Source organism: Rissa tridactyla, chromosome 2, assembly GCF_028500815.1.
Source record: "Rissa tridactyla isolate bRisTri1 chromosome 2, bRisTri1.patW.cur.20221130, whole genome shotgun sequence".
Classification (NCBI taxonomy): domain Eukaryota; kingdom Metazoa; phylum Chordata; class Aves; order Charadriiformes; family Laridae; genus Rissa; species Rissa tridactyla.
In genome coordinates this window covers 22,166,697-22,183,616 of record NC_071467.1, presented here as the reverse complement: position 1 = coordinate 22,183,616, position 16,920 = coordinate 22,166,697, and the positions used below count along the sequence as shown (strand labels likewise).

At 39.7% G+C, this 16,920-nt stretch overlaps 1 protein-coding gene across 4 annotated transcripts in view; it reads left to right on the top strand.

Annotated features, from left to right (window-relative positions):
• The window catches only part of RIMS2 (regulating synaptic membrane exocytosis 2), a 490,283-nt gene extending 473,980 nt beyond the window's left edge, over window positions 1-16,303 (top strand). For 3 of the 4 annotated variants that reach the window (XM_054192248.1, XM_054192250.1, XM_054192247.1), the window contains 5 exons: window positions 9,477-9,618; window positions 10,944-11,056; window positions 11,808-11,909; window positions 12,831-12,970; window positions 13,411-16,303. In XM_054192248.1, the coding sequence (XP_054048223.1) occupies window positions 9,477-9,618; window positions 10,944-11,056; window positions 11,808-11,909; window positions 12,831-12,970; window positions 13,411-13,629 (716 nt within the window). In that variant the 3' untranslated portion in view covers window positions 13,630-16,303. The remainder of the gene's footprint in view (window positions 1-9,476; window positions 9,619-10,943; window positions 11,057-11,807; window positions 11,910-12,830; window positions 12,971-13,410) is intronic. The other variant, XM_054192251.1, reaches the window with a different exon arrangement.
• The last annotated feature ends 617 nt before the right edge of the window (window positions 16,304-16,920 follow it).

Here is a 16,920-nt window from a genome sequence, read left to right as displayed (position 1 = left end):
TCAGCAGGAGTGTTGCCATTGATGTTAGTGAGTGAAGGATCGGGACATATTTAAATGTATGCTGAACTGTTCAGTTGAGCACTGGTATTGGCTTCAGTGGCATTTCTCACCGGTTAATCATTTGCTCATTGGTAGAGCTGGAATACAGCCTGGCAGTTCCTGGGTTCTATTCCTGTGGTTAGGCCGCCAGATCACAATGTCCCTCTGGAGGTCCCAGTAGACAATAACAAGCAGACAATAATTTAACCAGAAATAGAAAATGGGGGAAGTAGTAACAATAAATTCATTAACACAGTAATTATTAAAGTGAAGAGAATCCTGCACATGAAGTAGTTATGCTTTAAAATTATCCTCTTAAAAAGAATAAAGTAATAGTAGGAGTATCAGGCAATGAAGAAAATGAGAATAACTATATCTTCTTGGGGGAATTGGCCTACTTTTTGGCCTTGGTGGTAAAGATGACCTTGCTTACGTGGAATGTTCATAGGCAGAGCCAAGGTGGAATTTGAAAGAAGGGTATAGTGCCCTGTGGCAGGGTATCCAGTGTGAAAGATGAAGCTTTTAAAGACCTTGGCTTTGTTGATGCTAACACGCCAGAGATTGTCTGCTGTGCATCTCATGTATCAGCGGGCTGTCTCAGAGGATAAAAATCAATCCAAAGACGGAATCTGTGCAGCATTTAAGTGTATGGTCAATAATTTTTTGTGTTTGCTGCTCGGGCTCAGTTCAGGGGCTGAGCTGATCACAGCTTGTCCATCAGCTCGGTGGGACTGGGTGGCTCCCACTTCTGCAGCTCCTGGGGCTGCCTCTAGGGTGGAGACAGCACAGAAGTCATTCCCAGCAATTTGCATCTCTCTCTCCAGTCCCAAGTGTTTTTACCAATTACACTTGTGTACTGTTCTGATGAATGAGGTGTAGATGCCAAGATGGATAAGATTCCCACCAGAGTTTTAAAGCTGTATTTCTCATATTTGTTGTATTTCTCTTCTGAGCTGCTAGTTACACTGCAGCGTGTACCTGGATAGCTAACAGATAACTCAGGTATGGCTGTAACAGCGTCAGTGAAACTACAGTGTATGCCAGGTTCCATTTCTGGTGGTAGCTACATAAAACTGAAAAAACTCAGTCTCACTTCGGTCTGCTTGCTGTAGTTATCATTTTGCAATGGCAAGGTCAACAGTGTAGTCAGAGCAGCGGCATGCTGTGTTGCCGTTGTTTCAATTGGAGAGGTAAATGTTTAACAGCAGTAGTTTGAAAATGGGTCATTACAGGGTGAAATTTGCTCAGAGTTTTGGGAACTGTGGTTACTTAAATAATGATATTTGCATAGTATCATTACTCATCTTAGACAAAGCTAGGAGGAAGAACTGTTTCTAATTTGTGTAATCTCAGTAGCCATCCAACTACTTGGCACCATCTATCTCATTAAGCCCTAATAGAGGGTGTTGAATTGTTTCAACACACTTGCTACATCATTCAAAAATGCTGCACAGATCCATCTGATAGTGTATGTAATGACCCTAGCTATACCAAAAATAGTCAAGGTTGGGTTAAAGAATGGTGCTGCTGGCATTAGTGCATATTTAGAAAGTATCTCTCAATTTATATAATACAAAAATAAAAAAGAAGTTCTAATCTCCTCAATATGTACAGTCTTCACTGTTTAAGAAGTTTTAATCTGCCCTTGGCACTGCATGGAATAATTGTTGTTAAGAAGTTCATAAGAATGCTCTACATCCAGAAAATTGAATGTATGTATAAACATAAAAATGTTGTCACTCAAAACGGCAGTGACGGACTCTTTTTACTTAAGATGGTCATCCTTTGTCATTGGCAAAATCAAAGACTAGGTTGAAAAATTTCTTGTGGTGAAGATGTGCACCTACTTAGTGATTTCTTATGTAAATGGTATATAAAATTAGAACGTAATTCCACAAAATTGCTTGCTCTATTTTTTCAGGATTTTAATAGCTTGGAGATGAGACTGATTTCCCACTGCTTTGTGCTTTCTGTAGTCATGTAGATTGTTGTACAGGATGTACAAAGTGGATATAAAATGCTACCATTCTGTTTTGACACATGCACAAAATATGCACAAAGTCAGACCTATTATATTTGAATGGTAAGAACATCTGTCGGTGTGGAAATGGTAAGTGGTCTAAATGAGGGTTCCTGAAAAACTGTTCATTCAGGTCGCTTGGCACATGGGACATACAGCTGTGGGCTGCAAAGCCACGTGCTTCTTCAGTGTCCTATCTCTGTGTTCAGTTTTACAGCAATCGTACAAGGATTTTGCCAGGTGCATCCTCTGACCACACTTAGAAAACCGATGGTCTTATCAGTAGCAGAAACAGAGACATCTGCAGAAGTGCCGAAAAGACCTGAGTAGCTTTGTGCAGTTACGTTCCTGATTCTCACTGTCAGGAGCTGCGCATTTCTAAATAAAAGTAATTAGGATAGTATATTAATTCTGCATTTGATGCTGGTTTTATATTGCATCAGAACTGAACTTTTTTTTGATCCCATATTCATGACATTTCATAGAATCACAGAATGGTTTGGGTTGGAAGGGACCTTAAAGATCATCTAGTTCCAACCCTCTGCCATGGGCACGGACATCTCCCACTAGACCAGGCTGCTCAAAGCCCCATCCAGCCTGGCCTTGAACACTTCCAGGGATGGGGCATCCACAGCTTCTCTGGGCAACCTGTTCCAATGTCTCACCACCCTCACAGTAAAGAATGTGCAACAGTATTTTTTCCAAGTTAGATTCAAACTTTTATGGATCTCCGGTTGGACTGACTAGTCAAGGGGTAGTTTACTAGCTCAGTAAACCTTGGTATAGCAGCTGACTTGGAAATATATCTTACACAAATTTGAAGAAAATATTCCTTCTTGGCCCTGCAGTTGTACATTTGAAAAAAATAGCATAATAGAGATGTTCTGGTCTCTCTTGGGCCAAATAGGAGACTAAAAATATATATAAAAAAAGTTTATTTTCTTACTGTGTATTACAATCAAGATCTGTAATCACCATCTGTAAAACAAAGGACCCAACCAGATCTGCATCTCCAGTTTGTTGTTATATAGTCAGAGCCAAGTAACCAAAAGAGAAGTGGAAATCACATCAGCACTAACACCTCTTGTCCTTACAGGTGTGGTTATTTAGTTTGGATTCCCTGGGATGGCTCCCAGTCTGTTGGCTGTCTGTTATCAGGGGTAAACTCTCTGTCAAGGGAATGGCTAAGCAGCAAACCTCCGTGCCGTGGTTCTGTGTGTACTTAATTGGGGTTTCCTGGCAGTGTTACACAGCGCTGGTATTGAAAACGAGCTCTAAGCTGTCAGAGGTGGCTGTTTGCACTTTTTATATGTAGCATGTTCAGTAGTGGTTCTGAATAATAATATGGGGGATACAGGAATTTTAGGAACATTAAGTAATTACCACATATGTGGAAAACCAGCTCTTGTTAGCAACTCAGGCCTGTAAAAATGTTTCAAAAACTTTTGGGACCACAAGTGTTGAAGATCTTAAACTTACGGATGCCCCACACAGATAAAAGCAGTTTCTATTGTCCGATGCTCTTAGGAATTTGCTGAAGGGTCAGTTAGGACTGAAGAACGGACATCAGCACAGCAGTGAAATTAATATGGCAGAATACGACTTTAAACACATTAAAAAGCAGGAGAGAATAAGGAGCAGGTGCCTGCCTTAAACCACAGCATGGCTTGGCAGCAGCATGTGGTAAACTGACTTCACATCGCGCGGCCACAACAAACCGTGGGGATCTTTTCTAGTTTCAAAGTACAACCAGCCTTGCCATGAAAGGGAAGTGAAATACAGACAAAGGATGCTGCAATCTGGCCAAAGCTTTATATCCCGGGAACAGCAGAGATTCGTGATGGCAGCCTCGGGTCCTCTATATGGGGATTCATCAAGAATGGGACCTGAAAGCTTCATACCAGCCTTTGACCAGAACCTAAAGCAACAGTATTGCAGTTGATTTTTTCTTTCAGTTCTCTCTTTCACTTTTTCTTAGGTGTTGTCTTAATTAACCTTAGTCTTAATTAACCATGCTTCCAGTATGGCCAGAGGAAAGGGAGAGGAGGAAACACAAAGGCACAGGACAAGAGCGAAGAAGTATTTCTTGGCTGAAAATTAAATACTAGTGAGGCCTCCCAAGAAATTAAAAAATGCATAGTGCAAACTGAGGTTGTCAGTCCAGGCTCTCAGACTTTCCAAACCTGGCTGCTCCCATATTAAAGAGCTTCCCTACTGAAGGCAGCTCTGCTTTTGGGCTACCAGGGCAGGCCATCCCCATCCCAGTTGGAATTTCTCAGTGTTTTATGTTCAGATATTCATGGGAGCAGGAACTGGAACACGTTTTCCCTTCTTAAAAGTGCTAAGTAAGGGAGAGCCCCCTGGTTACAGTTTCTCCCAAGCCCTGCAGATGCTCTTTAGGCTTCATAAATGCTTACGGCATGTGCTGTGAAAAACCTTCATCAGAAGGACTGTAACACAACTCTTCATAAGCCAGTCATTGGCACTGGCCTCTCAGAATCAGTGGGATGGGCTCAAAGCTTCTCAAACTGAGGTGAGAGTGGAACTGGGGTTTCCCAAAGCCTGCTTAAATTAGTAGATCCTAATCTGTGGCTGCTGCTTTGGGTCTGTGGGTGACACAAGGAAAGAAATAACTCAGCTGTGGTTCCCAGCAGTGCTTCAACAAGAGCTAAATGCCTTGTTCGATGTGGCATTTTGGCTGCATTCCAGCAGCATTTGGCTGTTCCAGACACAGAACCGCGCCACTGCAAGGGAATGTGCGACCTACCCTGTCGCCTTTTTCTGAGGCAGGATCAAATGTTCTTAGACTGTCTCTGACGTTTTTATCTAGCCTGTTCTTAACATGCCCAGGGCAGATCTCTAGATAAGTAAAGAGCTTTACTCTTGAACAATGGTCAGTTACAGGCAGACAACTCCCGGGTTCAAACGAAAATACCGAAGCCATTTTTATGCAGCCTTTTTGGTGAGGTGGGGAGAGCAGAGAAGAGGCACCTCAAGCACTTGAGCGTGTTTCTGAAGCCACAGCTGCTCTGTACTCAGTGCAAGCCCTGCCAAGAGATCACGTACCACCTGGGGAGTGGCACAGCCAGCGAGTCTCTGCCCGCGCCAGTGGTGTCCTCTCCTGGGGCTCTGTGCCTGGTGGTGAGCAGTTGTTGGAAGCTCTTGCTGAGCGCGAGCTGAGAGCTCTCGCTCTCCCCACCGGAGGCAGATCTCATCTGGCTAGATCCCAGATCACGGAAGGTAGTCTGTCACATTCACTGCAGTTTTCGATTTGTCCTCATCTGATATTGAAGATCCTATCAGTAGTTTTGCACCCCTAATTTGCAAGTGATTTGCACTCCCAAGTTGTGGGAACAAATAATTCCATGGTGTAATTCAGAAAATGTGGCCTGTGGAGTCTATTTGCAGTAACCATATTAGTTAAATTACCAGTGTGATTAACTATAAGAATGAATGTGCCTTCATAAATGCCAAAGCAATTATTTCTGGTAATTTATTCCACTCTTTACAATATGGCCACAAGAATCTGAACTAGTGTTTTTTAGATAATTTATTCCATATGTTGTGACGGGGACTTGAGAGAAAATTCTTCTTTCAAGGGCAATTAGATTATACTAATTTGGAGAACATTTTCAGTGTTCTTTAATTAGAGTTTAGTAAATTGTGAGTAAGATGATTTTCAGTGTAGGTGGTCAGCAACATACTTAGCAAAAAAGTACACTACCAGACTCTCCTTGTTTCCACGTCCTTTCATTTGGTGGGATTAAAGACAGTGCACATGAGGTAAGTGTATCTGTCTAAATACTTTATGAATATAAAACCAACCCCCACTTTTATGGCGGCACCAGTTACATGCTTACTTCTGTGTTAGTGGCAGATGCTCCCAAATTATTCATCTAGTTAGAGATTAGCATCACCTCAACTGGGCTCATTCAACTGCGTGTTTGTTTTCACAATTGTTTTTGGGAAATGATCTGTCTAAAAAGAAAAAGAGCAACTTTAAAATGTATTGTTGGTTTGTCCCTTTTGGGCTGGGTCCAGTACAGAATGCAGCCACATGAGTAGTTGAATTAGCATAACAGAGGAGGTTTTAATTTCGAGGCAGGAATGAGGGAAAATAGTTTGGATTCACTGGAGTGGTAAGACCTTCAACCACATCTTCCGCCAGCTACAGATTGGAGGTATGGCACCAAAGACTATTTATTTAAGTTGAGTAACTACTTTGCATTTTCATTGCTGCTTGCAAGGTTTTAAGTATTTTTATGTTGAATTCATGAAATGCAAATTATGGATTACATAAATACTGCCTTTGCTTTTAAATTGTTTGAGGGATTGTGGGATTATATTTGATTTGTTACATTTTCCCAGGGACCATTGTGTTGCTAGGGTTGTGGGCAATCACGTGTAGGTATTTCTCATGTGTATTATTACATATTAGTTTAGCCAAGCTTAATCTGAAAGAATATTCCTCTCTGAAGCAGTGGCTCAGGAGTCATGCCTGTGAACTGGGGCTTCTTCTGTACTTCTATTCCAAATTGCCATTTTGCTGTTAAATCTTCAATTCTTATTTCAAGCAGCATCAACATCGTGATGAGGAGCCTTATTGCTGAAAGGTCAGATCTTTCTCTTTTAGGACCATCAGAGGGCTCTGCCTGTTTCTATTGAAAACTCAAAAATAATTATTCACATAGCCTCCTTTCGCCCCTCCTTAAATTCAATGTTAGGGTCAAAGTAATTTGTTTATGCACTTATACAAAAGTTGGATATACTGTGCATGCCTAACTTTCACGCTGTATCAAAGTTGTACCTTCTCAGCTGTTGGCCTGTCTTCGTGTGAACCAGAGCACTTATTTCGGTTAAAATGAAGGCAGGAAAGTAAAACTGCTCAGAAATAAGGTTCAGAGGGATGCTAGGAACAGCTGGTGAAACACATGTGCCTCTATGGAGACTAGAAAGGCAATTGCACCAGTTCTGCCTTGATTTCTCAGTAAATTGATGTGCAACAGATGTGTTGATTTTTTTCTGTGAATGTTCTGCTAGATTGAAGGCACACAGATTTATAATTCAGAAAAAGATCTGCCTTACTTATTAATGAAAATTACTATATACTCCTTCACACATCACATATTCAAAGTTATAGTTATCCCAAACCCCAAAATCTTTGAAAGATATGATATAAAAAGATTGAAGAACCATGCAAGATGGAGATGTTCCATTAAATTTGCATGGGGGAATTCATGTTTGCAACAATGAGCGGAGAATGACTACCATTCAACAAGGCTGAACGAAAATTAATGCTTACTAATCACAAGAGCTCTTACAACGCAAGAGTAATATCCTGTAATAATACTTTAATGAAAAGAGCATGGGCCTTCAGGAGTTGTGAACCTTTCACATGTAACTATGACACAGTGTACCTTTTCGACAAAATTATAGCACAATTTTTTCCAGGCAGTTTTATGGGAATATTTCTTTGATATGAATGATTGGATTTTAGAACAACTCTGGACCAGTGTTGGAAGTCAGGCGCCAGCTTTCATTAGTTTAATATAAATCATAAAACCAGCAGACACTTGGAACAGTACAACCCAATAGAAATTAAATTGTTGACTTCTGCCCTTCATTTTTCGTATGTCATGTTAGCCTTCTATCTTTTCTATTTGTATTTATTGCAGCAGATATTGATGGGAATTTTCAGAAGTAGTTTTGACATAGTGAAAAAAATATTTCCCTCTGTTGCGTACTAAATTCATGTGGGTAGCTGAAGTTCTAGAGCAAAATTATTACTTCTGTTATTCTTTATGAACTGATTAAAAGTTATGGTCTGAAGGAATGCATAGAAGGCTTGTAATAAGCAATATGATTTGGACCACTCATGATACTGTTATAGAAATGTCTCAGTGTTATTAAATCTTTCTGGACAAGGGGCCAGTGGATTTTCAAGGTGTTTTGGATGTCTCTTTCCCACTTCACTAAAATTCCCATGTTCTTTATCTGTGACTCAAGGGCCTCAGGTATGTTCCTGGGAGATTTCTACCCACACTGCAGCCTGTAGGACAGGGTGACACGTAGTGGGGACATTGAAATCAATGTCCCTCTCCTATTCCCTGTCCAAGGGTGCAGATCCTCTTACTATAAGCCAGCCCCTGAGCTCGTATGTCCTCCTCAGGGTGTGAGAGTCCTTGTCCCAGTACAATCTCCTGCCTTTCTCATTTCCGTTCTCAAATCCCTAGAGCTTCACCGACTCCACAGGTCCAGCTTCTGTCCTCTGGTACACGATGAGCCAGAGATGTAAAGGGTAGCAGAGGCTAGGAATCGCTGCAGAAGAGGGGCGAGTCCCTAGATATCTTGGGATCTTGGATATACTCTACCCTCATTGTATCAACATTTAAGAATTCCAGTATCATTTGGTGTCGTGTACATCTAGAGTTATTCCTCTTTCATAGTATCAGTATATCTCTGTGCTGAAGTCAGGAGGGTATTGAAAAGGTGAAAGAAATTGGAATACAGAATTGGGAACAGCATTTAAAGTCAGAAAGTAAATGGAGTGACTGTCATATTCATGAAAGAAACACTGAGGCTTTATTCCTACTAATTTCTTTCTTTTCTTTTCTTTTTCTTTTTTTTTTTTGGTGGTGCTTTCAATATAAATTCCAGCTGAGGTCTTGATCAAAATTCCTACAGTCAAATGCTACTATATTAAGTTTTGAGTATTTTTTCCCTTGTCTGATACTCAGCTGTCTGTCACTTTGCTGTTTTTACAAATAAAATTAAACTACGCAGGCAGGTAGAAAAATTGTTAGTCGTGGAGGTGGTAATAAAGTTTCATATTGTGCATAAAAGTCAATACTGTATTTTCTAGATGAAAAGTTAAAGTAGCTAGTGAAATATGAGGAGGGTGAATAGAGAAGACAGAATGGGAAGGGTTCTTGATTTATTGTCTACTGTCCACGCTAATGGATATCCGTAACTTGATTTAGCAGATAATGACCAAATGTTTTTAAGCCAAATAATTCGTCTGAATTAGAACATTCCTCAGACGTAGCAGGTTTTGACATAATGGTAACATTTTAATTGAATTCCTAAGAGGGATGTATTCATCCAGAGAAAACATTTTAAACACACTGGATTACGGATAATGTAAATCTGGTTACCTCCGTGGGCAGACTTGTGTTTTGCGTATGCTGTCGTCTGCCTTGGAAAGCAGGCAGCGACAGAACCAAGGTCCAGTAAAAGAGATTTACGATGCTGCTTGCCTAGTATTAAAAAAATGGTAATTTTAAAATGAAAGATTTGATACAGGTCCGTAATTTCTGGCTCCGAGTGTTTCTGCCAGGAGGAGCGATGGTGTGCTGCCCGCAGGGCCGGCCGGCTGCGGTGGCACGGTGCGATGGGGGCTTCTCTTTTGTCTCCGCAGAAGCAGGGGGCAAGAAGCTGCGGAGCACCGTCCAGAGGAGCACTGAGACAGGGCTGGCCGTGGAGATGAGGAACTGGATGACCCGTCAGGCCAGCCGGGAGTCGACGGATGGGAGCATGAACAGTTACAGCTCTGAGGGAAAGTAAGCAGCGGCTATTACTGTGGTTACCGGGTGCTTCCCCACGAAACCGGCAGTTAGGCAGGGGTCAGGAGAGCGCTCCTGTTCAGTCAGAATTCCTTTCACAAGCTATGTCACTAGCTAGTCTTCCCCTGTGACCGAAAGAATCTCTGGTTGTTGATGCGGGAAGGATGAGGATCATTTCTGCAGTGCAGAAAAGGCAGCTGGTGGCTCAGAGCCATCGGTGCGCGGTGTGGCAGGAGGGAAAGTGGGCACAGTGCACCGCATAAAACACAAAAAAGGACAGGTTCTCTTCTCAGAACTCCTTGGATACGTTGATGCTTTGCAGAGCAAAGCAGTTCCAGAGTATTTCCAGGCGTCATTTGCTGGGCCCAAGACTTTTTCAAAGATTCTACTAATTAATCCTGAAGAAATGGTCTAGGCAGAAGTATGAGACTGTCATGTATCATGCTTTTCATAAAAGCCCAGGTTAAAGAATTCTGAGTGGTATGTCCAAGACATTGCTGAGAAAAATCTTATTGTGGATAGTGATATTCACGGCACTGGGTGACATCATCCAGTGCCATGAGTATCACTATCCACAATAAGATTTTTCTGTACACCTATACTGGACAATATATCTTACATGCCCAAGTTGATGCACTATATGCACGTGAGACGGACATTTATTTACGGTTGGTCATTATAAATCTCATTAGTTCTTGTTGTCTTGTAATGGGTCACAGATAATTTATGGCAAGAATTTGAATTTTAAGTTACTTTGGTAATTTGCCACAACGGATTTCAGTTCCATTATTGAATATATGTCATTCTCAAAGACATTTTTAACAAAATGTTTATAATGAATGCTGATTTTAAAAGGGGATTTGAAAAATAGTGACCAGTATTCAGTCTAATGCAATGATTTTACTGGATCCATTTGGCATCCATCCATTGAGCTCATGTTGACTGAGAAATGTGAGCAATTTTACCTTCATGTAACTAAATTACTGGTAAGGGCATTAGTATCTTACTGAACTGGTCTCATATGAATACTGCAATAATTAACAGTGGTCTTTAATATATTGGGAAAAAAGAGCATATTAATGTGGAAATTAGACCCAGTGAGGATTAACGCTTCCTTCACCTGTTTGTTTATATGCTGGAGGCTGAATTGCTGCTTGTCGAACACTGGGAAGTTTTGAAAATGACACTAATTGTTTTGTAATCTTTTCAGTGTAAGTAAGTTCCTTGTGAGCGGTAGTACCAAAAATGCAAATTATCTAGAAAACAAAAAAAGGGTAAATTCAAGTGTATTTACTGATTTTCTTTCCAACATTATTTTTTAGTTTGATTTTCCCTGGTGTGAGGTTGGCTGCAGACAGCCAGTTCAGTGATTTTCTGGATGGACTTGGTCCTGCCCAGCTTGTAGGGCGACAGACTTTGGCAACACCATCAATGGGTAAGCATTTATGTCCTACAGATATAGCATAATCTCCTAGGTCTGGTAATTAGAACATAGACGTTATCTAGATTATCATTCTTTAAAAATGGATTTCCCATGTGGCTTTGAACAGCTCAGTTAAGACCAAAACCGTAACCTCAGCCAAAGTTAAACATAATTGTGGATGCTCATGAGGACACTCAAAAGTAGAAAGGTGCTTCAAAAAAATCAGTTTTTTATCTCTTCTTCAGTTTTCCATCTTTAAAATGTGGCTAATGAGATAAATTCTTTCTCTGAATCACTTGGATAGTATTGAATAAAAATGGGAATTTAGGTGCAAAGTATCTGTTGTTATTGTACTTACAGCTTTTTTTTTAATATTAGTAAGTATCTTTTCAAACCTTGTCCTAAACTAGAGGCATGGTGAAGAAATTTCAAGCAGTTTTACACAGCTGCTTCGTACTAATTTCCTTGCTGCCTTTTTATCTGAAGTTCTTAAGACAAAAAATAATTTCATTTTAATAAGTGATAGGGGCATGAGAAAGGGGAGACAAGGTGTTATTGCAGGTTTTTTTAATTGTTTACTAACATAAATAGCAGTGAAGAGGCTACATATTAAGTTATCTAGTAGCGTTAAAATCCCGATCATACTTACTGGTGGAATGCAGGGGATACAAGCCGTCATGTATTCATCCTGGAACTTCCCATAGCTTTTCATACATTTAGATGTTTTTGAATTACAATGCCAGGATTTCTTTTCCTTTTCTAGGAGATATCCAAGTGGGAATGATGGACAAGAAAGGACAATTGGAAGTAGAAATAATCCGAGCTCGTGGCCTTGTTGTAAAACCAGGTTCAAAGACACTGCCAGGTAAGGACGAAAAATCTTAGCAACAAGAGCAGAGTTCTCCCAGAAAAATCCAACAAACGCCCACCTTCTGAGGCTATACTGTTCAGATTAGGTAAACTTTTAGCAATTCACATGTCAGTAGATTACAGTATTGTACACCGAAATGCAAAATGTACTGAAATGGTATACAAGCTTGCAGTAGGTGCAAAAAACCAACCCTACTTCAGGAGGAAACAAAAAAATCAGACTGGTGTCTGATGTATTTTAGTAATGACAAATACGTCCTTCGTTATGGGGCAGAAAGGAAAGTACGCACTGAACATGTGATATAGGAATCTTAGGGGTGAAGAGGGTATCAACAAGAGGTGTGGAATAGGTACCTAGTTGAAAAGTAGACCAGTGTTTGATACTTACTGCTTATTTTATAATATGGTGTCCTATAACACTACATGAAAAGGACAATATAATGGTATTTTTAGCAAGCTATTCTGCTAAAATGGAAATTGTGTCAGAGTCTTTTCTTCACTGATTTTCACCTTGTAGATAATTTTAAATTATTAACAATTTGGAGCATTGATCCAAATCTCACCAAAGTCAGTGCAAGACAATCATTTACTTAATAGGCCTATTTTGCATACTGTACAGTATAGGGATACTATATATAGGAATATCTGATTTTTCCAGGTCAAAATCTGAATTGTTTCATGGCAAAAGAGACATATAAAACGAAGTAAAGAAAAAATTATACCAGAGAGAAAAGTAAAGAAAATGCGTGGCTGCTTTGCATGGGAATAAATGTTAGTATTGCTTGTGGAAATGTGTTCATTTAAGTTATATATCCAGTAAATAGCAGATTTTATCATATGGTGATAGAACATTGTATCTGTTATGTAAAAAATCTGGACTTCTTTACTTACTATTCTTTATTTTCTTTCTTCTAAGCACCATATGTAAAGGTGTATCTATTAGAAAATGGAGTCTGCATAGCCAAAAAGAAAACAAAGGTAGCAAGAAAAACGCTGGAACCGCTTTATCAGCAACTTCTATCATTTGAAGAAAGTCCCCAAGGCAAAGTTTTACAGGTAATTTGCATCAATATTCTTCTGAATCTGAAAATGTTGCATGTACAGTTTTCATTGAATGAGTTTCAAACTTCCCTTCATGCTTCATTTGACAATTCTGCTATTTCTAACGCTTGTTGAGCACATAAATACTAGAGTAACAACTGTCAATGCAAGTAGAAAGTGCTGAGCAAAAGTTAGTTCTAGATTATTTTGCCTCTACTATATGTATGGGCTCCTTCTCTCACTGGGCTTTCTTTAGTATCATGGATAACTGCTCTGTTACTGCCCAGGTCACTTCTGTCGCTGCCTCGTGGTTAGTATACACAGAACTAAATCAGCAGTTAAATATTTCATTCCTTACTGTAATTAAGTAAGCAGAGACGTTTGAAGAATTACATTGGATCTGTCATAATTTTTGCTGAAATTTTTCTATTTTCTTGTGTTTCCGTTGCTAACAGATAATTGTTTGGGGAGACTACGGACGTATGGATCACAAGTCCTTTATGGGAGTGGCACAGATACTTTTAGATGAACTGGACCTGTCCAACATGGTGATTGGGTGGTTCAAACTCTTCCCTCCTTCTTCCCTAGTAGACCCAACTTTAGCTCCTCTGACTAGAAGAGCTTCCCAATCATCTCTTGAAAGTTCAACAGGACCTTCGTATTCTCGCTCATAGCAGCTGTGAAACTGTTGTCATAGCAACCAGCGTTACAAAAAAAATAAAATTACAGGTCGCAAACCCTGGTAACACTGCATGCTTAATGTTGTGTCTTCTGAGCCTGTTTCTAGGGCTGCAACGCGATCCTGTGTTCTCAAGGAAGTTGCACACATTGTGCCCTACAGAAGGCCCTCAGGTGAAGGACTGAAGTCATGAAGAACTGATAGGTTTGGAGTTCAGGGACACTCAGTTTTGGTCCAATCTGAAGCCATGGACTAAACTAAAAGAATCAATCTGTTTCATGCAACAAAAGTCCTTTTCAATGGCATATCTGTTCTGTTGCTCCCGTTTCTTTATTTATCTGCCCTCCCCTCCTAAAGCTTGGTTATGCCACAGAAATGGAGTTACCCTCCCATGAAGCCATGTTACAAGTCCGTGGATTAGGAGACATTGGAAGAAAAGAAGAATGTAAGGATGCTGGAAAAGTCAACTGTTGTTTGAAACAGTTGCTTGAGATCCGAAAACTCTTCATACTGGAAAGGTTCAAGACTTAAAGCAGCGGGCTTCATACCTCCAGCTATAGATACAGTGAAAACCCAGATGTGATGGACTCTGAAAAATAAAATTCTGTGGATATACTGTACTGTATGAAATTAAAGAAACTTTTTTGCATGGACACAGATTTAGCTGAACACTTAAATTATTTTCTTGGGGCTGCAACTTGCAAAAAAAAAAAAAGAATAAATCAGCCATTTTCAACAATTTATATTATTTTTAAAAATAAATTTCACTAGTGCATGGTTTTAAAGGGAAGAGAATGCAACAGGGTGATACAAAGACACACCACGTTTATCATTCTTTAAACCAGTCATGGTCTGTATTTTTGCAGACGTATATTAAAAATAAAAAATAATTTCTAGCAAATATTTAAAATTCTGTTTATGTGACAAGAAATAAGTGTAATATATTAAATTTATTTAAATGTAAAAGGTACAAGCCTTGTAAAGTTCAACATAATGTGCAAATTGTACACTTCTTTTACCTCCTCCTTTCTCTATCTCTCCTCCCAGTCTCCCTTCTTCCTTTTGCTCTTTTCCCCCTCTACCTCCCAGGATGATCATCATATTCTGAAATGGCTACCTTTTGACTTATTACGCTCTTATGCCCCATATTTGGTTCAGGGTTGCAGATTGTTCTGCATTTCTGAATTATTTGAGAAAAATATTGTTTAAGAACTTACTTTTTTTCAAGCATGTTGAAAAGGATTTTGCAACATGGCTTGGGAGTACATTAATGTAATTCAGCATGTATTTGATAAAGAAGATATTTGAACTTTTTGCAATTTATTGTACAGTGCATGGTAACTTATTTTCATTTTTTTCTCACCTTCAAATTGAATTCTACAGCAAAATACTGGAATCATGTGGCCATTGTAAGATGTCTTCAATAAATTTGTTTTCAGCACCAGCATCTTTCATTCAAAGGTTGAACTATCATTTCTTGAAGGTTTTCGGAAAGAGGAAAAATCAAGTACCTGGTTGATTTTTAGGAAATAAATTTAAACACTTTTATTTGCACTAAACCAAATTAACTGCTACATTTTTGAGATTACAAAAGCAACAAAGGTTAATAATTCGTACAGTTCTTCTGCTGTAAAGTTCAATTTTCATAAACTACATTTGTGTTGCAAAAGACATAAGTAATATCAGTCTGAAAGAGTCAAATCTTTGGTTCGTAAAATAGCCTTAAAGAAAGCTTATCAGTACCACTCCGACAGCTATTTGACACCATTACCAGAACCCTCTCTGCAGTCAATGGATCTTCAAACCCCTGGGTTTTGTAACAGACAGTAACTACCGTTGGGTGGTGCTGCAAGTTCAAGCTTCTCATTAAATTGCATTATTTAAAGGGAATGTAACTGGCTAACATTCAATAACAAAATATCCTTTTTTTCTGGGTCTTTGTATGCCTTTAATACCTATTTAAGGTTTAATATTGAAACCTTGCAATAATTTTTGAAATATACATTACATTTACCTTTAAGGCCACACACAATTATTCTGATTTTATTTGAAAATCTATTAAAGTTTCCCATTAAGAAATTGTACATGCCTCATAAGAGGGCAAAAGTAATAACAGTATCACTTAAAATGCCTTTTACTTTGTGCAATATCATAGAAATCAAGATTGTGTCTTGTCTTCAGAGTTTATATAATGGATTATTGTTAAGTTAATGGACAGACTGGTAAAATTCTATTTATTGAAATAATTTAGACACCCGTCTACCAGCAGCAAATAAATACTACTTACATGCAGTCTACAATATCCCCTAGGATATTAAACAAAAATACATAACCATTTTCCTGATACTGTGAGATGCGCTCACACATTCTTGTATGCATAGTCCTATATAAATTATTTCAAATTTTAAAATCAAGGACATGACGCATGGAAGGTTTGTACATACTTGTCATTATGCAGTATTTATTTTAAAAAAATTAATGTATTTTTTTTAATTTTCACACGTCTGCAACTCTACTTATGGTTTAGTCATGTAAATAGCACTATTCCAGTGATCACTGCTGTCTTGTATATAGTACGTTTTAAAAAGTTAAAAGGAATTACAGTTGGGGGGAAAAAAAAAAAAGGGCAGATTAGGCCTGTAATGAACACCAACTAATGTAAATCAGAACTCATTCTGGTGATGGTATTTAACACTTTAAATAAAACATTTTCTTTACAGAACTTGTGTGCGGCACTTTGTTGCTTTTCCCTGAGATGGTCAGCCCCATCCTTTAGCGGAGTTTGTGGGAAACAGCACATGCAGCTTTTCTTCTCCGAGCAGTGCTGCAAATGAAGTGCCATTTTTGAGATAACACGTTCACTGCCGGAGGTTTTTGGACCACGTGTGCACACAGGCAGGGGGAGAAGGGGGAGGCCGGGGTTGCCTCTCCCCAGCCAGGCATCAGGCTCTGCGCTCCTGCCATGCTCCTGCTCTCCTGGGCGCCCGGCTCCAGGGCTGGAGCTGGCTCTCAACTGCCTGATCCTGGCTGCGAGGATGTGCTCGAACTCCGGTATAACTGGCACACAAAATGTGCCAGGACTGTGAAGTGCTGGTGTGGAGTGGCCCTGCCACCTGGTTAGGCTTCCAGCATTCAAAATGGGTGGCCAAGCTCAAGGTTGGGGATGGCTGTGGACCAAACTTCTTGTCCTGTTCCCGGGTCTGTTGGGAGGGCACTGCCCGGCCTCCCCAGAGCAACGCTGGCAGTGTTCCCTGACCAGGTCGCGTTCCTACCACCACTTCATTGA